General features: G+C 39.2%; 5 protein-coding genes across 5 annotated transcripts in view; 1 reads left to right on the top strand and 4 right to left on the bottom strand.

The window, feature by feature from the left end:
• Positions 1–102: 102 nt before the first annotated feature.
• On the bottom strand, positions 103–3,572 carry CBG11378 (the record flags this gene model as incomplete). The annotated part of the gene is given in 13 exon segments (XM_002635103.2): positions 103–225; positions 275–413; positions 463–607; positions 652–745; positions 987–1,270; positions 1,324–1,418; positions 1,464–1,630; positions 1,676–1,762; positions 1,975–2,107; positions 2,161–2,225; positions 2,240–2,464; positions 3,336–3,433; positions 3,476–3,572. The coding sequence occupies 13 exon segments, from the start codon at positions 3,570–3,572 to the stop codon at positions 103–105; spliced, it is 1,752 nt and encodes a 583-aa protein (XP_002635149.2).
• A 2,234-nt stretch (positions 3,573–5,806) lies between these two features.
• Positions 5,807–7,155, bottom strand: Cbr-sth-1 (the record flags this gene model as incomplete). The annotated part of the gene is made up of 5 exons (XM_002635104.1): positions 5,807–5,926; positions 5,976–6,017; positions 6,064–6,129; positions 6,978–7,028; positions 7,072–7,155. 5 exons carry the CDS (start codon positions 7,153–7,155, stop codon positions 5,807–5,809), a joined length of 363 nt encoding a protein of 120 aa, XP_002635150.1.
• Positions 7,156–8,595: 1,440 nt separating this feature from the next.
• On the top strand, positions 8,596–9,648 carry Cbr-col-43 (the record flags this gene model as incomplete). The annotated part of the gene is made up of 3 exons (XM_002635105.1): positions 8,596–8,760; positions 8,843–9,362; positions 9,422–9,648. 3 exons carry the CDS (start codon positions 8,596–8,598, stop codon positions 9,646–9,648), a joined length of 912 nt encoding a protein of 303 aa, XP_002635151.1.
• Positions 9,649–10,249: 601 nt separating this feature from the next.
• On the bottom strand, positions 10,250–16,989 carry CBG11381 (the record flags this gene model as incomplete). The annotated part of the gene is given in 4 exon segments (XM_002635106.1): positions 10,250–10,449; positions 10,545–10,863; positions 10,883–11,025; positions 16,794–16,989. The coding sequence occupies 4 exon segments, from the start codon at positions 16,987–16,989 to the stop codon at positions 10,250–10,252; spliced, it is 858 nt and encodes a 285-aa protein (XP_002635152.1).
• A 1,945-nt stretch (positions 16,990–18,934) lies between these two features.
• CBG11382 overlaps positions 18,935–19,453 on the bottom strand; it is a gene marked incomplete at both ends in the record, with an annotated part of 3,775 nt that continues 3,256 nt past the window's right edge. Inside the window, one exon of the mRNA XM_045236502.1 lies at positions 18,935–19,184. Within this exon, the coding sequence (XP_045094546.1) occupies positions 18,935–19,184 (250 nt within the window). The remainder of the gene's footprint in view (positions 19,185–19,453) is intronic.

Below are 19,453 nucleotides of genomic sequence, written 5' to 3'. Positions count from 1 at the left end.
CTTGACTGGTTTTTGATATCTCTTACAGGAACCGAGATATATAAGCTCAAACTTAACAGTCTGGGTGCCCTTCTATTACAGGTTTTACGGTATTTCACATAATTAAAACTCAATTGAATTCCTGACAATGGATTTAATTTTCTTCTTTTCCAACTGAAAATCAGTTGATAAACTGATAAAGCCATCGTAGTTTTTGATGACTGGATTTATGAATTTAATGGTGTCCTGCAAAAGAGATCATGCATCAGAAAACGATTCCTCTAGCTTTACTCACTTGCAATGGAAAACGTGCCGCCTTTTCAACAGCCGCACTGAGTCTCGGAGCGATAAACGTCTTCGAAAGCGGCGAAAGCCTAGCAATAGATGTCTCATCGATTCCACGAACTGCCGAACGATGCAATCGTACGTTGAATCTGTTGAAAACGCTAAATTTTTCAACAGAATGTGGATCTGCCTTCTCACCTATTCAAATTCATTCGGGCATTTAGACTTTCGCTAGTGGGGGAGAACTTGATGTCAGCTTGACCATTTATTGAGAATACAAGAATTTGAGATCGATTTCTAGATTGAGCAGGGTCATCTGGGATGGCATAAGTCAGGATTCGATCTGGAATGAGAGAAAGGATGTCATTGAGATGCTTGAAAACTAACTTTTGATCTCCACTGCCATCCCATCTCTATTAAACATCACATATGGAAGGCCATGCGGTAGGATGGCAAATGATGTAGTTGAATCAGGATAGAGCTGAAATTGAGTTGATTTTCGGTCATTCTGGCCATTTTCAGGAGTCTGGAGCTCTATTTGCATTCACACTATTTGTTTAAAGTTCCTAGTTTTTCAGCTGTTTGCCGATTTCTGAAAGACACCCCTTTTTGGCCGGTTTTGTGCTGGAAACGTGATAAAATTGAGTGTCTTTCAGAAATCGGCAAAGAGCTGAAAAACCAGCCGAGCTCCAGACTCCTGAAAATTGAAAATCTGAACTTACCTTCCCAATTTCTGGAACCAAGTATCCCACACAAACAAAAGTCTGATGCCTCTTGGATGGGCACTGCGTAGACACAAAGCTCTTCATCTCCTTTGGCAGATTCGATTCATCGATTTTTAGAGCCAGTCTATTATCCTGATAAGCATAATAAAGCATGCTATTCAGGAGATGATCCGATACATAAAAATGGGCCATATGATCAGAAAGGGGCTCTCTGAACATTTGTTCCATGGGTCTGGGAAAGAATGGAGTTGGCCCGGATAGCGATTCGAATTGAATTTCTCCTGGAACCAAAAACTTAATTGAAGACGAAGATTGGACCGATCACTCACCTCACCTTGATGATTTGTTTCGATATAATCCATAGTTAGCAATGGCTGAGTTATCATTCGGTTATCCACATACATTCCTTTTGCCAAATGGGATATGAACCTGTATATGTTAATTTACCGGTTTATATGTAAAAGAATGGCTCACATATTCATCACATCCCTCTCCGACTTGTCCATTTTGGGGAAGTAATCCTCCAAATTGATTTTAGTGATAAATTCGAAAAGTTTCGATATATTCTTCTCGACTAAATTTTGTAAACGGCTACAGAAAATCTCTGGGATCCGCTGTCGTACCGAATCATTGATCATTGGCTAGAAGAATCAGAAATTAAGTTAAATTTTTGGAAAATCGCAAACCTCAAAAGTCTTCACAAATATTCCCATAGGTCCAGTGGGATTGATGGTGATGTGGCTGTTGGCAATAAGAGCGGAGCAGTTTCTGACCTGAAAGAAGAATTAGAACAATAGCGCTATACGTGTATTTGAGGCCAATTATCTCGGTTCCTATGAGAGATATCAAAAATCTGTCAACTGATAAAGTATCGTTGATGTTATGATAAACAATTTATCAGTTGAAAATTTTTTGATATCTTTTGAAGGAACCGAGATAATTGAGCTCAAAGTGTGCGTATAATCCTCAAATTTGAATTTCTCACCACTGCGTTCATTTTTCCTGTTACATCAGTCAATAGCTCTGTAGTCAATGCCACTGTCATACCACTTATCGTTCCCATCAGATTCCCTTCTACCACTATCGGTACTGCATTTGCTGTGAAATCCGATCCAAGTCTAAAAACGAAAAATCCCTGATGCCTGTCTCTTTGATCTTTGTGTTAACGTACCCAATATCCAGATTCTCCAGACCCAGAACGACATGTCGCGGCGGCAAAAAGTTCAGAACCGATACCTGCAAAAAAAAACAGTTGCGCGACGCAGTGATAAATCATAGCTTCTTATCAATTTTCGTGCGTAAAATCGTAGTTGATTTGTTTCGTTACGCAAGTGAGAAAAAAGTGAGAAAAAGATAAACGACCGGTTTCGGGAGGAAAGTACCTGAGGAGGTCTGTAGTTTTTAACGTGCAAGTTTTTGAGATTCACAATTCCGTTGATGCCAATTTGAGAGAATGGCATTGAGGTGGAGTAGCCCTGGAAAAAATATTGGGATCAGAAGTGACTTTGTACTGTAAACAATCCATAGAGAGGTTTACCCGGACTGATAAAAATAGTTATATCTTTAGGAAAAAGTGTCTTGGAAGCACGAAAGTTTGTAGAAATATACTGTAACGTTTGATTCAAAGCCACTGAAAATTTCAAAGCGATTCCTCAAGTCTAGGTATTGTTATGATTGTACGAAGATGAAATGTTTCTTGACTGCCGTTATTTTCATGAGATGAAACAGCTTTGACAAGCGACAAGTCATCTCAAAGTTGAGCAAATAATTTGAAATTTACCCAGTTCACTGGTGGATTACTGTACTTTTTGCATTTCAAATTTGAGCCTCATACAACGCTGTACTCAATTTTCAGCAAAAAAAAGCAAAAACTTAAGTCTGGGTAATTATGCTCAATTCAGTAAACTAACGCCCCTAACCGTCAACTTTGAGCCAATCTCGGTTCCTGTAAGAGATATCAGAAAGTGGTCAACTAACAAAATGTTTATGAAATTATCAAAAAAAATTTAATCAGTTGACCACTTTTTGATATCTTTTGCAGGAACCAAGATAAACTGTCTCAAAACTAACAGTTAGGTCCCTTACATTACAGATTTTATGGTATCTATTACTTTGTTGATTTTTTTTACAGTGTCTGTAATAACAAATAATGTTACTTAGCTTCTACAAAACTAGTTGACAAGCAGATCAGAGTAATAAAGTCTAATAAACTGTTATAAGAACATATTGTAAATAGAAAAGAAATAAATATTTTATTCTTTGATATTCTAAAAGCTTCGAAAACATCTTCAAGCCCTCAAGCAACGATAATTCAATTCACAAGAAATCCCAGCAAAGAATACTCACTTTCAGCTGTGAAATATAATCATTGAATATTTGAACACCAACTGTTTTTATATGATTTGCTCCTTTCTTTGTCAGCCGTATCCGCACTCCAGGATTCCCTGAACCTTTACAGTAATCCTATATCTGGAGACTCTTCTTACCTGGATACCTGTACCACTGTTTTTGAACATTCACCTGTCTGATAGAAACTACGAATTGTATCAATAGAATAATTAGGCACCAACGAAATAGTTGCATGATACGAAAAGAAACCAAATGGAATTGGGTCAGTACAAGGGAAAAGCCGTTGAATCACACATACACACTATAATTTCTTCTCCCTCATCTTACAATGTCTGCGTCTTATCACCGAAGATATCTCTCACTCATCAACTCGTTTGTTCTGTACAGAGGGAGGCATAAGATGCATACCTGAATCCACCTTTTCTTGACAGGTTAACATTTCAAATTGGCGCTCTCTTGTCCAATGACCATGGCATAAGAGAGGCAAAAAAGATGAATCATGCGAGACGATTTTATGATTGTGTCACAATCCAAAATGGTCGGATATGGTGTTCGCTGGAACACTAAACCAATAAGGATGGATTCAACAATGGAAGCATGGGATTTGAACGTTCGAGGTGCCTGGAAATTCTACTCTGATCAAGATGCTAAATTCAACCAAGCACTTCAGAGACGTTTTGGAAAAGTTACTACCGTAAAACCTGCAATAGAAGCCCCTCAACTCTGAACTCAATTATCTCGATTCCAGGCAAAAATATCAAAAAATGGTCAACTGATAAATTGTTTATCACTATATCAAAAGTGTTTTGTCAGTTGTCACAATTTTGCGATCTTGCATTAGAATTGAGATAATTGGGATCATACTAGACAGGGTGGACGCCCTTCTATTAAAGGTAATACGATATTATAGAAGTTTCCAGGCGGCACGTATGTCGAGTTTGGAGTTTGTTGCTTATTAAATTTAGAGTGTAGTGTGAAAATGTTTAACACATCGTGCAAAACTTCAATTCCAACCAAGCGCATTTGCTTATTGGATTACTCCAGAACAAGATTACACTTCTAGAACTTTTTTGCTACACTTGACGTATTAAATTTCTCTGCTCACTTCCTGATTTATAAATCACTATAGAAAGTAGGTGCTGTAAGAAACCGAACTTGGAATCATGAACTGCTCGGACAGCCTGACTCTGAAGATCTTTTATCCCAGATACAGCGAACTTTTCAGTGGTCTATTATGCGATATTTCAACGTTAACAATGTGAGTTTTGTACTGAAGTATCTCTATTGTAACATTCGTTTTCAGATTTGCTTTGAGTTATCTCCAGCCCCTAGAACTATTAATCTACGCCATCCTAATGCTTCTGAGCCTGATCCATGTCATCATCCTACTTCAAAAACCAATACGATCTTCTTCAGTTGGTATCTTTCTCATTTTCATAGCTTTCTCCGTTATTGGTTCAGTCCTTTATACCACTAAAACTATCGTCGATTTTCGATTAGAACTAAAAACCTCATCACCAACGTTAGGCTATATTCAAGCCGAATTGATTCTCCCTATGATTCAGAAGTTTTCTAGTAGATCGGCTACATGGCTCACTATTGGAATGGGTGTTGGTCAATTTTTGGCTTCTAGAAACGACCAAAATTTGGAGTATTCTTCAGCTGTGTTTGGAATCAAAGTAATTTTTCTAATTTTAATCCCAAATATGCTTCTTTCGGTATTCGGATTCTTCGGAACTGAAATAGTTTCTATCAAAAACCCATTTGCGTTTATTACAAACTCATCGGAGACAATTTGGTCCATACAAGCGACACATTTATTTTCCAAGAATGATAACAGTATACAGAAAATGTACACCCAAATTGAGAATATTATGAACTATGTGAGTTTCGAAACTTTCAGATACGCTCCTCTCGGAACGCTCTTCTGTTAGAGGTTTTATTAAAAAGGTCCTTTTAATACAGGTTTTATGGTATGTCAATTTTAAGTTTTTAATTTCAGTGGCTACCAACTCTCCTCACTATAATTTTGTTTTTCGCTCTGAATGCTAGATATCGTGCCGGGGAAAAACGAAGAAAAAGAGATTCGATTTCTCATGCAGCAACCGTAATTGAAAATAACACTAAATTGGTATATAATTTGACGAAAACGTATTTCATCGTTGAATTTGAAATCTCCATAATCAATTTCATCCGTTCAGTTTCTGTTAATCCATCCTCGTTTGGGACGTTGTGAGCTAGCAAATCCGTTTCCAAGAAGTCAAGAAAATTTCAGCTTACTTCTGAACAATCTCCTTTTATTTTTCAACATCATTCAGGCGTGTGTGATGATTTCCAATATTTTCCTATGCGTTTTGATCTCTTCTCAATATCGCTTGTCAGTACGAAGACTATTATGTTGTGGGAATCAGAATTCAGTTGGATGAAAACACAAACATTTTTTAAAGAAGCAAAACAAAGCAAAAATTTTATTGATTGATAGACGGTTGAATAAAACAAGTCGATGTGAAGACTTTTCCATTCGGAGTGCTTTTGACGCATGGCTGAAGCTTGTTGTGGACCACCCAGCACCAAGTGACGTCTCCATCCTGGAAATTGGAAATTTCTAAAAAATGAAATTTAAGAAAATTCAATTACCGAATAAACTCTAGCAGTGTTCACAGTGTTTACATATCCAATCTGAAAGTATCAACATCTTGTAAATTTCAGATTTTGAGCAAGTTACCTGTTTAGAAATCTGTTTGGAGTCATGAACACTATAACGTTGTACACGCGACCGGACAATTGACTCCTGAAATTTTTGAAAAGAAACTTCAAAAGATTTTACTGGGCTCTCAAAATTAGGTTTTCATAAACGATGACTGTAGAGGGTGGCTATAATTACCCGGACTCAAGTTTGTGCTAGCATTAAACTTGAATAAAGCATTGTACTGAACTAAAATTCTGAGTGCAAAATTCAAATAATTCAGTAGTACGCTAACAAAGTTTCAACCTATTTCGCATCTCAAAGTTGATTCGTCCCATTACATCGGTGTGTAAGAAACATTTCATCTCTGGACCATCATAACAATACCTAGACTTGAGCAATTGTTTTGAAAATTCAGTAGTTTTGAAGGAAACTTAAAATATGTTTCTACGAATTTTCGTGCTTAAAAGATACTGGTGTCTAAAGATACCGTAAAACCTGTATTAGAAGGGTCCCTTCCATAGAAGAGCCGCTCTAATAGAAGAGCCCTCCGAGAGGGGTTTGGAAAAATAGAAGGGCCCCCTGTAATAGAAAGGCCCCCGTAATAGAATGTGTCTCGAATTTTAAAATTTCCGTACGTTTTCAGTGAAAAACATTCCGGGGGAAATGACCGGAAAAATAGAAGGGCCCCTCTAATTGAAGGGTCCCTGTAATAGAAGGGCCCTCCGGAGGTTCCGTGGAAAAATGGAAGGGCCGCCCCTTCTAATACAGGTTTTACGGTATACCCTTTTTATCAGTCCGGGAAATTATGCGCCACCCTGTCCACACTTTCAAAAAGACTTGCAGGCAAAAAATTTAAAACTTTGTGAGCTTCAAAAAAAGCGAATTAGCTTCATTATGGTCAGAAACGTTTCGAGAAACATCCGACAAAATTTTGTTAATTGGCAGCTCACCTGACTAGTTACAGCTGAACCTCTCTCATCTTTCGGCCAAAGTCTCTCCCACTGAAATATTTTCAAAAGACTCAAAAAATTTTTCAGTTATTACCTTGGTCCTCATTTCCGGCACCGGGAATACCAATCTAGAAGTAACAACCGTCACATCATCTGCTTTCTTCAAAACTTGTGACATTTTTCTTATTTGGGAAACTCTTTTCTTTCCCACTTCGGCTCTCTTTTATACATGTATGCGTCATTTTGAATATATGTTACATTTGTTTTTATTACGATTCTGCTATTGTTTTTTGTTGTCTTTTTCTCCTTTTTGTCTTCAGTCTTCTTCTTCTTCCTCTTCTTTTTGGCACTGATGACGTGGCATTCTTCATAAAGGAATGTGAAAAAGAGGGTTGAGAGAGAGAGACACCTAATGAGATTTGCTTGTGTTATTGTGATTCTGCTGCAAATGCCAAAAAGTCTTCCTCAGACCAGACTATCCGAATCGAGAAGTAGAAGATGTTGGACAACGACGACGACAGAGATAACGGGAAAATATAATTAGTGATATGTATCTGACCGTACGAAGGGGGATACCAGTTGATGAACTAGTTTTCCAGTGGAGGTACTGCTGGCTGCGCAAAAACGAACACGAAGGAGAGGAAAAAGAAAAATGATAGGTTTTGATAAAATTGATATGATAAGGAAGGAAGAGGAGAGAATGATTTACAAAATAAGCAAGCTGGAATTTTAGAGTTTCTAGTCTGGAAGTGTAATAGAGGAATATTCAAAATGAACCTAATGAAAAATTCGATAATCGAAAAATGGAGAAGTCCATGGCAGTGTAAATGCTCGAATGAACACTCAATACGTTCACTTTGAGCTTAATTATCTCAATTTCTATTAGAGATACCAAAAATTTGTCAACTGAAAAAATGTTTTGCATAATATCGTCGATATTTCATCAATTGACACGTTTTTTCTATCTTTCAAAGGAACCGAGATAACTGAGCTCAAACTTGACAGCGTGGGGCCCTTCTATTACAGGTTTTATGGTTAATGGAAACATGGTCCAAGTGCGAAGAATTATGTCAAAAATAGAAAATTCTCCATGAAGCCAGCTACGAATCTTTGTTTCAGAAAAATTATTTTTCAGATAGAAACGAATTTATTCACTTCAATAGAACGGATTTTGAATGTAACGTTCTACAAGCTCAACGAGTTGTTTAATTATCCAACAATGAAAATTCGAAACTCTTATCAGCACCTCGTATTTCATCCAGTCGTCCTGATTACCTACTCGTCTCTCTTCTACTCCACGACGCTTCTTTATCCATGTTTATTTCAAAAAAAAATCGGGTCATAGAGAGAAAGAGAGTGAATATGGAGAAGTAAGAGAGGCGAACGCCAATTGATGGAAAGTTGACAAAAACTGATGAAAGTGAATTGTTATCAAGAAAAGTTGTGACGGTTCTAGGAGGCGGTTGAGAGGGGGAGGCCGCCTTGCGCAGGGCTATACTAGTAATGCTGGGCGGTACACATGTTCAGAAGCATCCGAGTATAAAAGCGAACGGCTTCAGCTTCAAAACCATCATCACTTGATCCAATCCAGATCAGGGAACGATCCAAACAACGCATCATGGACTCTTCTGATGGCCGCACCAAGGCCTATAAATTTGTCGCCTATGCCGCAGTTTCATTCTCGATTGTGGCCGTTCTTTCGGTGGTGCTCACACTACCAATGGTCTACAACTATGTGTCCCATGTGCGTCAACAAATGAACCATGAGCTCTCCTTCTGCAAGGTACAGTTTTTTCCTTCTTTTTTCTTTCGTCTTTCTTCTATAGCTTCACCATATCAACTCACATTACCTTCTCATTTTCTAGGGCTCCGCCAAGGACATCTTTGCGGAAGTCAACTTCATGAAGACTCATTCCGGCCCAGCTGCTCCAGGAAACCGTACCGCCCGTCAATCCGGCTACGGACAGCCAGAAGTCAACCCATCAGCCAACCTCCAATGCGAGGGATGCTGCCTTCCAGGACCACCAGGACCAGCTGGACAACCAGGAAAGCCAGGAAAGCCAGGACGTCCAGGATCACCAGGACAGCCAGGAGTCCCAGGAAAACCACCAACTGCTCCATGCGAGCCAACCACCCCACCACCATGCAAGCCATGCCCACAAGGACCACCCGGACCACCAGGACCACCAGGAGCCCCAGGAGACCCAGGAGAGGCTGGAACCCCAGGACGCCCAGGAACCGACGCCACCTCAGGACTTCCAGGACCACGTGGACCACCAGGACCACCAGGAGAGGCCGGACAACCAGGACCACAAGGAGACCCAGGAGCACCAGCCCAATCCGAGCCACTTACCCCAGGAGCACCAGGAGAGGCAGGAGATGCTGGTAAGTTTCAAATTTATTCAACTCTTCTATTCAGTATCTCAATCTTCTTCTCTTTTCAGGACCAGCCGGACCACCAGGACCACCAGGAGCACCAGGAAACGACGGACCAGCTGGACCACCAGGACCAAAGGGATCTCCAGGACCAGACGGACCACCAGGAATCGACGGACAAGCCGGACCACCAGGACCACCAGGACAAGCCGGAACTCCAGGAGAGAAGGGAATCTGTCCAAAGTACTGCGCTCTCGACGGAGGAGTCTTCTTCGAGGACGGAACTCGCCGCTAAACGGTGTCTTTTTCTCATTAATTGTGCAATTCGCTTTTATTTATTTGTCTTTTCCCATGGTTTGGTTATTGAAAAAGGAATAAATTTTTCTACAAAACAATTTCCTGTTAATACCATTAATCAAAAACATCAAAACACTTTTTTTGGTTTCAAAAAGCCAGAATGCATTCCTAGCATGCTAAAAACGCGTTCGAGGAATACTCAGAAGAATACTTGATCAGTGGAATAGCTTCTAAGTATTCGCAAGAACTGGTAAGAACATTACGTTCACCACAATTCTGATAAAATTCCGTGTACATATGCCAGAAAACTTGATTGAAAGCATTTTAAGCTAGCCTATAGCTAAAGCCTCGATAACTGTATTATTTTTACTTGATTGCTGAACCATCGTAATTACTTTAGAAATATAAAAATTTTGATTCTTTAGATCATCATTTTCGATGTCTAGTTGAAATATTTTTCTTCTGGAATTTGAATGAACTGTTATGACCATCAAGCCTGTCCGAATTGAGATTACCTTCGTGGAAATTTTTCTAACTGATCCGATTTATAATGCCTCTTTGGTCCTGGTGGTCCAGATGATCCGACTGGTCCTGAAAAGTCAAAAAGATTGTGGGACTAAATAGAAATTTGAATTGATTCGAAGCTTGCCAGCATCTCCTGGTGCTCTTGGGGTGAGTGACTCGGATTGGGCTGGTGCTCCTGGGCCACCTGGTGGTCCTGGGGGTCCACATGCTTCTGGAAACCCTGGGGTAGCGTCGGCTTCTGGGTTTCCTGGGGTTCCAGCCTCTCTTAGGTCTCCTGGAGTTCCTGGTGGTCATGGTGGTCCATCTGGTCCTGAAAAGAGAAAAATATTATGAGACTGAATAGAAAATTTGAATTGGTTTAGGACTAACCAGCATCTACTGCTTCCCGTGGTTCTCCTGGTGTAAGTGGATCGGATTGGGCTTGTGCTCCTGCGTCTCTTTGTGGTCCTGGATGTCCAAACTTTTCTGATGATCCTGGTGGTCCACGTCCTGGAAGTCCTGTGGTAGCGTCGGTTCCTGGGGTTTCCAGCTTCTCCTGGGTCTCCTGGGGCTCCTGGTGGCCCTGGTGGTCCGGGTGGTCCTTTTGGGCATGGCTTGCATTGTGCTGGGGTGGTTGGCTCGAATGAAGCAGCTGTTTGTTTTCTTGGAATTCCTGTCTGTCCTGGTGATCCAGCTGGTTCTGGTGGTCCTAAAAGCTAGCATTCCACGAATTGTAGGTTGGATGATGGGTTGAATTCTGGCTGTCCGTAGCCGGATTGACGGGCGGTACGGTTTCCTGGAGCAGCTGGTCCGGAGTGAGCCATCATGAAGTTGAATTCCGCAAAGATGTCATTGGCAGATGGTAATTTTTCTGGAATTTTTATTTCTCAACTGGTACTGGTGGTCCTGAAAGCATAATTTTACAAGCCGAAATTTCCAAAATTGTCTAATATTTCAACTTTTTCTCATGTTGCCTTTCCCTCGATGCAAGCTTTTTTTTCAAATTCTATTCCCCAATCTCTATTTTTCTTTTTTCTCTCCCGCCAAATGTTTATCTGAAACCCTATGCTCTCTCGTTCCCTTCCTGCAAAACCAAACGAATTCCAATCAACCATCCATCTAAACAATTTTCAATTCTCACCCTGATTGAATTCCAATCCCCCGCATCATCCCATCGTTCGTTTTACTTCTTCTTCTTCCCCGTTATCCCATAACTATAATCTAAACAAAATCGACTCCGCGAGAGAAAAAGAAAAAGAAGAGGACCATTTCGCAATACTAGGTAAACGAAAGGGAGAGATGAGATAATATTTTACGGGTTGCGGAAGAAGAGGGATGGAGATTGAGATGGCTAAGAATAAGAAGACGTTTGTGTATCCCGAAAAGCGGCCATTCGGTCGGTTGCGCATACATAGAGAAGAGCGATTTTTATCGTTTCGCTCTCATCCCAAGGTTATGACCGCCTTTCTTGGCCTTCTCAATCTCTTTTCGGTATGTATGTGCTATGGATCCCCTCCGGCGGTATGAACGGGAAAAGGTGCCAAAACGGTTTGTCCATGTGAACAAATTGATGGAATATATATGGAAACGAAGAGAACTCAAGGACGAAGGAAAATCCCAAATTTTTAATGAATTGGGGTTCTTCGGCGGTTTGGAAATAAAGAGAAAGAAATCGAAAGTGATGGGCAACAAGGTTGTGCCTCTTTTTTGACTAATTGACTCAATTGGTTTTGTAACTTATGAAAAGGTTTGGTGGTTGCTTTGGTAGGATTTTTAGATTTTCGAAATAAAGAGAACTCGCTTGTTTCAAGCAAAGCAATTTTGAGTTTCTGAATTTCGAAAATTTCTGGAATTTCTCAATTTGAAAACTTTGAGGTCAGAAAAATTTAAATTGAAACATGTTGTGAACATTAAAAAACACATTTCAGAGCTTCGTATTTTTAACAATTACCGTCATACCTGTAATAGAAGGGCCCCTAACTGTTCCCTTTTAGCTCAGTTATCTCAGATTATGTGAATGCTATGAAAAATATGTTTACTGATAAATTGTTGATCGTGATATCTCAAACATTTCATCAGTTGACACATTTTTGATATTTCTAATACGGACCGAGATAATTGAGCTAAAACTTTTTTGGTTTGGGCGCCCTTCTTTTACAGGCTTTACTGCAATTTTTGTTTTCAGATCTTTTTTATTCTATATTCTTTTTATTCTACAAATTAATTTTGATACTGCTTCGGACAATCTTTGCAGAGTTTCAAAATTTTCTAAATGTTATTAGCTAAAAAATCAACATTTCAAATTTCAGAGCTCCCATTCGGGTTTCAGGAATTGAATGATTTTTTTTGACAATTTGTTTGAAGACTTCAGTGTTTTTGGAATTCAAAAAAATACCTAGTTCTTCTAAATTGTTTTCTTAACCATTCAGATAAAGTGCAGCAATTCCGACTTGTTCTAATTAACCTTTTTACTCTCAATTAGCTCATTTATTTACTAAATCCTGTTTTCAACATTAAAGTTGAAGAATACTATCTGTAATTGCAGTAGTTTTGTGACTGTTGAGAATCATCAATTAGACAAAGCCCTATTTTCAAGTGACCATCTGCAAAAACACGATTATTTATTTGTATTTTGCTGCCTCCAACGTCTTCCAGAATCTTCTCCCGATACGATTTTCCCGCATCGAAAACCGCTTCGGATCTAATCCTCTGGAACGAGGACATGTACTTCTCCATTCCCTCTGGAATGCACCTCCTATCCCTCCTGATTGTCATCTCAACAAAAACTTTTTCGATGAAGAGGAAAACATGCAGAAAACAGGCAAAAGGAGGACATTGCACTTTTCGATACCATCTTTTCTCTCTCCCGACAATTTTCTTGACGAAAGAGAGAGATAGATTCCCGTTTTTCTTGTCAATTCTGTCCGTTTTTTGCATTTTCCGCAATGTCAGTCAGTGACCGTGAAATGGGACAAAAAAAGAAAGAGATGGAGAGGGAAAGGATAGAATAGTGTAACAGTAAAGTTAAACTACTTCACATGTACTAACTCTCACTATATACTTTGACCGTTCAGAAGTTCCTTTCTCTGATACTTTTCAAATTTCCCGAATTCCTTCTGATTGTAATCGAACCTATAGAAGACTATTCGATGACCTTCTTGATTAGGTCCGTGAAAAGGATAGGGTACTCAAGTTGGAGAGAGAAACTAACGGGACATGACATTGTGGTCTAAATGGGGAGAAACCGATAAATCTTCGAAGATTACCATCTCGCTGTCAAAGTTGCAGGTTCGGGCACCGACCGACACGGAAATTTGGCTAGATTAGGATCTTTTCAGTTTTTTTTGTTGGACAATTTCAAATTTAAGTCTCTATCCCAAATTTGTTTTCGATTTTCGCCTAATTTGTCTCATCGAGCCACGTCATGGATGATCAGGAAGGGAAGTTCGGTGAGCGTATGTATTTTGGAATCGAATCTAGAAAGATGGTATCGTAGAGAGGGAGACTGTATTGAGTTTAAAGCAGACTGGAAGGGTAGAAGATTGAAAATGTAACTTCTAGAAATCACATTTTGACAGATACCGTATTACCATATAAAATAAAACTCAATTTCGATACCTAATTTCCAATAACAGAAGCATAGCTGTCTGTTTCAGTTCAGATATTATTATAAATAATTTATCAGTTGACAAACTTTTGATATCCCTTATAGGAATCGAGATGATTCAGCCCAGCGTTGAAGGTTCTAGTGGACTTCTATTAGAGCATACTATACTTCTAATCTGAACTCAATTATACAGTAATCCCAATTTGAGCTCAATTATCTCGGTTTCTATAAGAGACATTAAAAAAATTTCAACTAATAAAATATTGGCAATGTTCTGCTGAATAAATTATCAGTTATCAATTTGTTGATATTTCTTACAGGAATCGAGATAATTGAGCTTAATTTTTATTTGTCTTGCGCACTATTAGAGGAGGTATTTGAATTTTCGAGCTAGAAGTGATATGCCACAAAAAAATCTGGAAGATTTTGTTTCATACATGAACAGAGGTTCTTAATGTTTCCTAAAATGGTTTATCATCATACAAAAGAAAGTTCGTTCTGCAAAATTCCAGAATGCCATACTTTTTCTCTAAAAGAAGCATAGCGGAACCGTCAACTTTGAGCTTGGTTATCTCGATTCCTTTGAAAGATATCGATAATTTGTCAACTAATAAAATATTTATCATAATATCATCAATATTTTATCAGTTGTCTGATTTTTGATACCTTTCACAGGAATCGAAATAATTAAGCTGGTAGATGACTTGGTTTGGATGGGCTTCAACAGGTTTAACTCCATGAGGGGTCGTGGGATCAAAAACTGAAACTTTAGATTTAAACACGCTTGTCTCCACAGGGAAATCTAACGACTGATGTGATCGGAATGTCCCAAAGAACCCTACCATATGCTCTTCCTTTTTCGGCATTCCAAAATATAACTCATCATCATCTTTTCCTTTTTCTGAAGTGGTGTTCCATTGCACATACTCGACCTGGACAGTCATTACGGACTACCACCAAACAAACTACCTTTTCCTCTCTCTCCTCCCTTTTTCAATGCCGACTATTTGCGGTGGTGAGGGCTCAATAGGTCAGCGACAGTATACCACTTTCAATTGAAGGGTATGGTCTCTATTGTTGTTTTCCGGAGAGACGTAGCATATTTTTAATTACAAACCCTCCTCCCCCGAAACTTGGTTGTCTGAGGAAAGTGCGTTTTCCCGGTTTCTCCCGAAAATGAAACTGAACTATTATGTAGAGGATTTGGCGGAAAGGTTTTTTCGGGATCCCTACTCTGTTCTTCTTTCTGATCTCTTTGATTCTTCTATACCGTATTCTCCCATATCTCTTCGTTATCTTTTGCCCATAAATATTCCATAAAGATTCTGACACATAACGATTACAAAGGAATGATTTATAATAGTTTTCCCTCCTCTCTCGCCCATCTTTCTTTTCGAAATAGAACTGTGCAAATATTTGAAGAACCGCCGTACCTGTATACGGAACCAATATATGGATGCGGTCACTTCCGCCACTTACCAGGTCACTCGACTTTTTCCCTTTTTTCACTTTTACTATATACTTCTTTACTATCAACTTACCAACAAATTAGTTTCACCAATGCTTGCCAATTTGCCACAAAAAAAGAAACCGGTTCTCAAATTTGATGGAACGAAAAAAAGCTTTTTTGGAATGTATAGTTTTTGTAAGTCACCTGATGTGTTTTTTGTGAATTCCTAGAATTTCTACCGTATGTCGACATGCCTAAAAAGTTGTTCAGGAAATTAGACGTCCTATTAGTCGGAGAAAGAATTGGACAACAGGATAAAAGATAAGGAGGTCTAGACAGTGTGGAATGTTAGGATTTCAAGAAAAAGGGAAGAAAATTGCGAAAAAAATCATGAAACCATTCTAGTCATTTAGAACCTTATGGATTTCCGCTAAAAACAGGAGCTTTGAAATTCTTTGTTATTACTGTATTTCCTCTAATAGAAGACCACGAAAGCCGTCAATTTTGAGCTCAATTATCTCAGTTCCTATGAAAGATATCAAAAAGTTGTTTTAAGCCAAAACTGATAAAATATTGGTTGTAGTTTGGATTGGCTATTTAGAGGAAATACGGTATCTGAAGTTTTCAGAAAATTTCTCAGAAAATTCCTGCATCTTATTTTTCAGGATCCAAGATATTTCCAATTACAATCTCAAAAAACTTTCTATAAATCTTCCCATGAAGAAGTCACCAATAAAAATCAAGATATTTTTTCTTAAGTACCGGCTTTAATTAAAGACCATCCAAACCATCAACTTTGAGCTCAATTATCTCGGTTGCTATCAAAGATATCAAAAAATTGCTAACGGGTAAATTGTTCATCATAATATTATCAAGATTTTATCAGTTGACGAAGTTTTAATATCTTTTACAGGAATCGGAATAATTGAGCTCAAATGGAAGTACCGTATTTGACAGCTCGCGAAAGCCGTCAACTTTAAACTCAATTATCTCGGTTCCTATAAAAGGTATCAAAAATTTGTCAACTGATAAAATATTGGCAATATTATGATAAATATTTCATCAGTTGACTAAATTTTGATACCTTTCACAGGAATCGAGATAATTAAGCTCAAAGTTGACGGTTTGGGTGGGCTTCTATTAGAGCATTTACGATAAATTTTCGGTACACAGCTCAAAAAGTGATTCAAACCAACCTCCCTTCTAAGAACACCTTCCAGAAAACTATATAAAATTTTGAACTTTTGATCCGGAAATCCAAGAATCCTTTATCAGTCTGTGTCCCAATCCCAGATGACGTAGCCGCCTTCTTCATCTAACTTCAACTTTTCCCCCCAAATCTTTCATTTACTCGTCGTCTCATCTCGCGCCTGTCACACACTTTTCGTTTATAAATCCTATCTCTCTTCTTTTTCTTCGCCCGATCCGCAACACTTTTGTACTGTATTATCAATTTATCACAGATCACCGAATCTTTTTAGAAAGATCGGAATCTCTCCTTTCCTATCAATCCGTTTAAAAGTGCAACTGTGTTGTGTCCAAAGTTCAACTGCAAAACAACAAGAAAACATTATTTCTTTACTTTTCTCATCATCATCTTCTTCAGGATGAATCATGGGAGGTGTGTCTCTGGTGGGCGTGGCCTCAAGTACCAAGGACACCTCCTCCTCCTGCGACGGAATAAAGGAGAAGACCTCCGTCGTGTCCGGGCAGGCGTCATTCATTCCTCCGCTCGTCTCTCGATCGGAGGCGGTTGACCCAATCTTCTCTCCTCCCATAGATCTCAATTATTTTTCAATTCCACCACCTCGTTTTCGCGCATTCCTCTGTTCATTTTTCTCTTTTATTGTAACCGTTTTTTTTTCATTGTTCAAAGTTCATGTCTTACAGCTATCGGCTGAGGATGCTGGTTGCGTCGGAAATCTTGTGACTCCAACGGCAAGCGTCAGGGATCCCAAATGCCCGTGTGGATTACCTGGAAGGAGCCAGTGAAGTCATAATTTGACAATGGTGAGTGATGTGCTATATTTGTAGCTTATTATTAGCTTTAGCCTAGCTTCACTAGGTTACAGTCCATACGTCTCAAAGATTCTTTGATCCTTAGATCCATAGATTCTTAGGTCCCTAGGTCCCTGGATTTATAGGTCTTTAGATCCGTATGTCCCCCAGTCCATTGATTCTTAGATTCGTAGATCCTTGGATTTTCAGATTTTTGGATCCTCAGATTTTTAGATCCTTAGGTCCTTGGGTCCTTGGGGTCCTCTGGTCCTTAGGTCCTTTGGTCTCCAGATCCTTCGATCCATAGATTCTTAGATCCATAGATTCTTAGATCCGTAGGATCTTTATGTTCCTGGATTCGTAGGTTACTGGATCCGTAGGTCCCTGGATTTGTAGGCAATCCATAGATCCATAGATCCCTAGATTCCTAGATCCAAAGATCCCTAGATCCGTAGGTCCTTAGATCCATAGGTCCCCAGATCGGTAGGTCCCTAGATACTTAGGTTCAAAGATCCATAGATCCATAGATCCGTAAATCCCTAAGTCCTTAGGTCTCTCTTCCGCAGGTCCAACAGTAGGTCTCTAGATCCATAGGTCCCTAGATCCGCAGGTTCCTAGATCCGTAGGTCCCCAGACCCCTAGGTCCCTAGATCTGAAGGTCCCTAAAGTCTTAGGTCTCTAGATCCGTACGTCCCTAGATTCCTAGATCCTTAGCCAAACCTATTCAAATCTCTTTGACTTCCACCTCACCTTCCGATTCTTCCAGAACAACCTACCATCTCCGACGACGTCAACTCGATTGGGCCCTCGTCTTCGATCCGCATTCTGGATTCTGGAAATGCCCGTTCCAAAATTCTTTATCTCTTCGAATTCGAGTTTCGAGTTCTCATCTCGTCAACCCGATACGCCTCGGCTTGGAACTGATTCAAACCTGCGCGTCAGCAATTTCTGTGATAAGAGAACCTACACCATATATAACCCACACCCCCAGCATCCCCATATCAAAAGAGAGAGTTTATATTGCCTGATATTTTTATGATTCCGTTTTTTCCCTTTTTTTCAACAGCTTCTTGAAATTTCATTTTTTCACTAACACCCATTGAGAATACATTTTCACAACACACACTAAATTTTGATAACTTTTGAAAAACACTAACAATTTTGGTCCGCATAATACTTTTTGGAAAAAAAAAAGAAAGTTCTAGAAAAAACCCAAAAAAAACAGCTTGAAAGTCCCCCATTCACCACTTGTGCCTTATTGTGTTGAATATATTTTTCAGTCAATAAATTGATCATTATTCGAGATTTAAGACTAAACTTTGCATTGTTTAAAATGAAACCAAAAAAAGAAACAAGCAGGAAAGGAAGCAATAAAAACTATGAATAAATATAGAAAACATCTCATGGAATAAAGCGGCAGTTTTTGGGAGAAATCACAGGGTTCGAATTAATGTGCTGTTGCGTTTCAATGGGAAGGTGAAGTGGCAAAGTTTTAGGCATGTCAAAAAAAAATTGAAGCCCAAAATCAACTAAAAATTGCGAGTAATTTGAATTTCTAACGGCTTCAAATTTGCCACGTTGCTTTCTCAGTAAAGCGCAACATCATACCACAGTAGTTCGAACCTTGTGAAAATTGGAAAGCTGTCTAATGTACATAATCATACAAAGTTATTATTCGTAAAGCAACAACAAAAAATTATATAGATACAAAAAATCCATCCATCCTCAGAATCGATAGTTCTTATTCTTCAAAATCGCCGCCTTCTCCTTATAAACTATCGTCGGATACACCCATGGGAAGCTCTTCGAAGTCTTGATCTTGTACTCGTGGAACGCGTTGACAAAGAACAGCGGACGATGGTATTTCATAAACTTCGTCTCCACTTCCTCTCTTAGATTCGATCCATAGGTGCCGAGTGTGAGGAAGTCAAAGTGTTGAAGATCTTCGGGTTTCAAATTCTCCGTCTTGTTGAATCTGAAGAATTTAGGAGGATTAGACTGTGCTGTGGGACAACCATACTTAATTACTATTCACTTTTCTCGAGAATCACAACTCCTCAAGTAAGGAGAGGGGAGGGATTAAAGGAGTACAATAGGTTAAATGGGGGAAGACGGAAAAGGGCACCTTGAATGAATTACTGTGGGAATCCCAGTGCCCTCCCAGTACCGTCCCCATCCCTTCCCCCCCCTAAACTCCCGAAACTCACATCCATGCATCATGAAGATAGGCGAATCTGCTTACTC

Source organism: Caenorhabditis briggsae (assembly GCF_000004555.2).
Source record: "Caenorhabditis briggsae complete genome, chrV, whole genome shotgun sequence".
NCBI classification, from domain to species: Eukaryota; Metazoa; Nematoda; class Chromadorea; order Rhabditida; family Rhabditidae; genus Caenorhabditis; species Caenorhabditis briggsae.
Note: the sequence above shows the minus strand (reverse complement) of the source record. Positions and strands in the feature narration are given on the sequence as shown.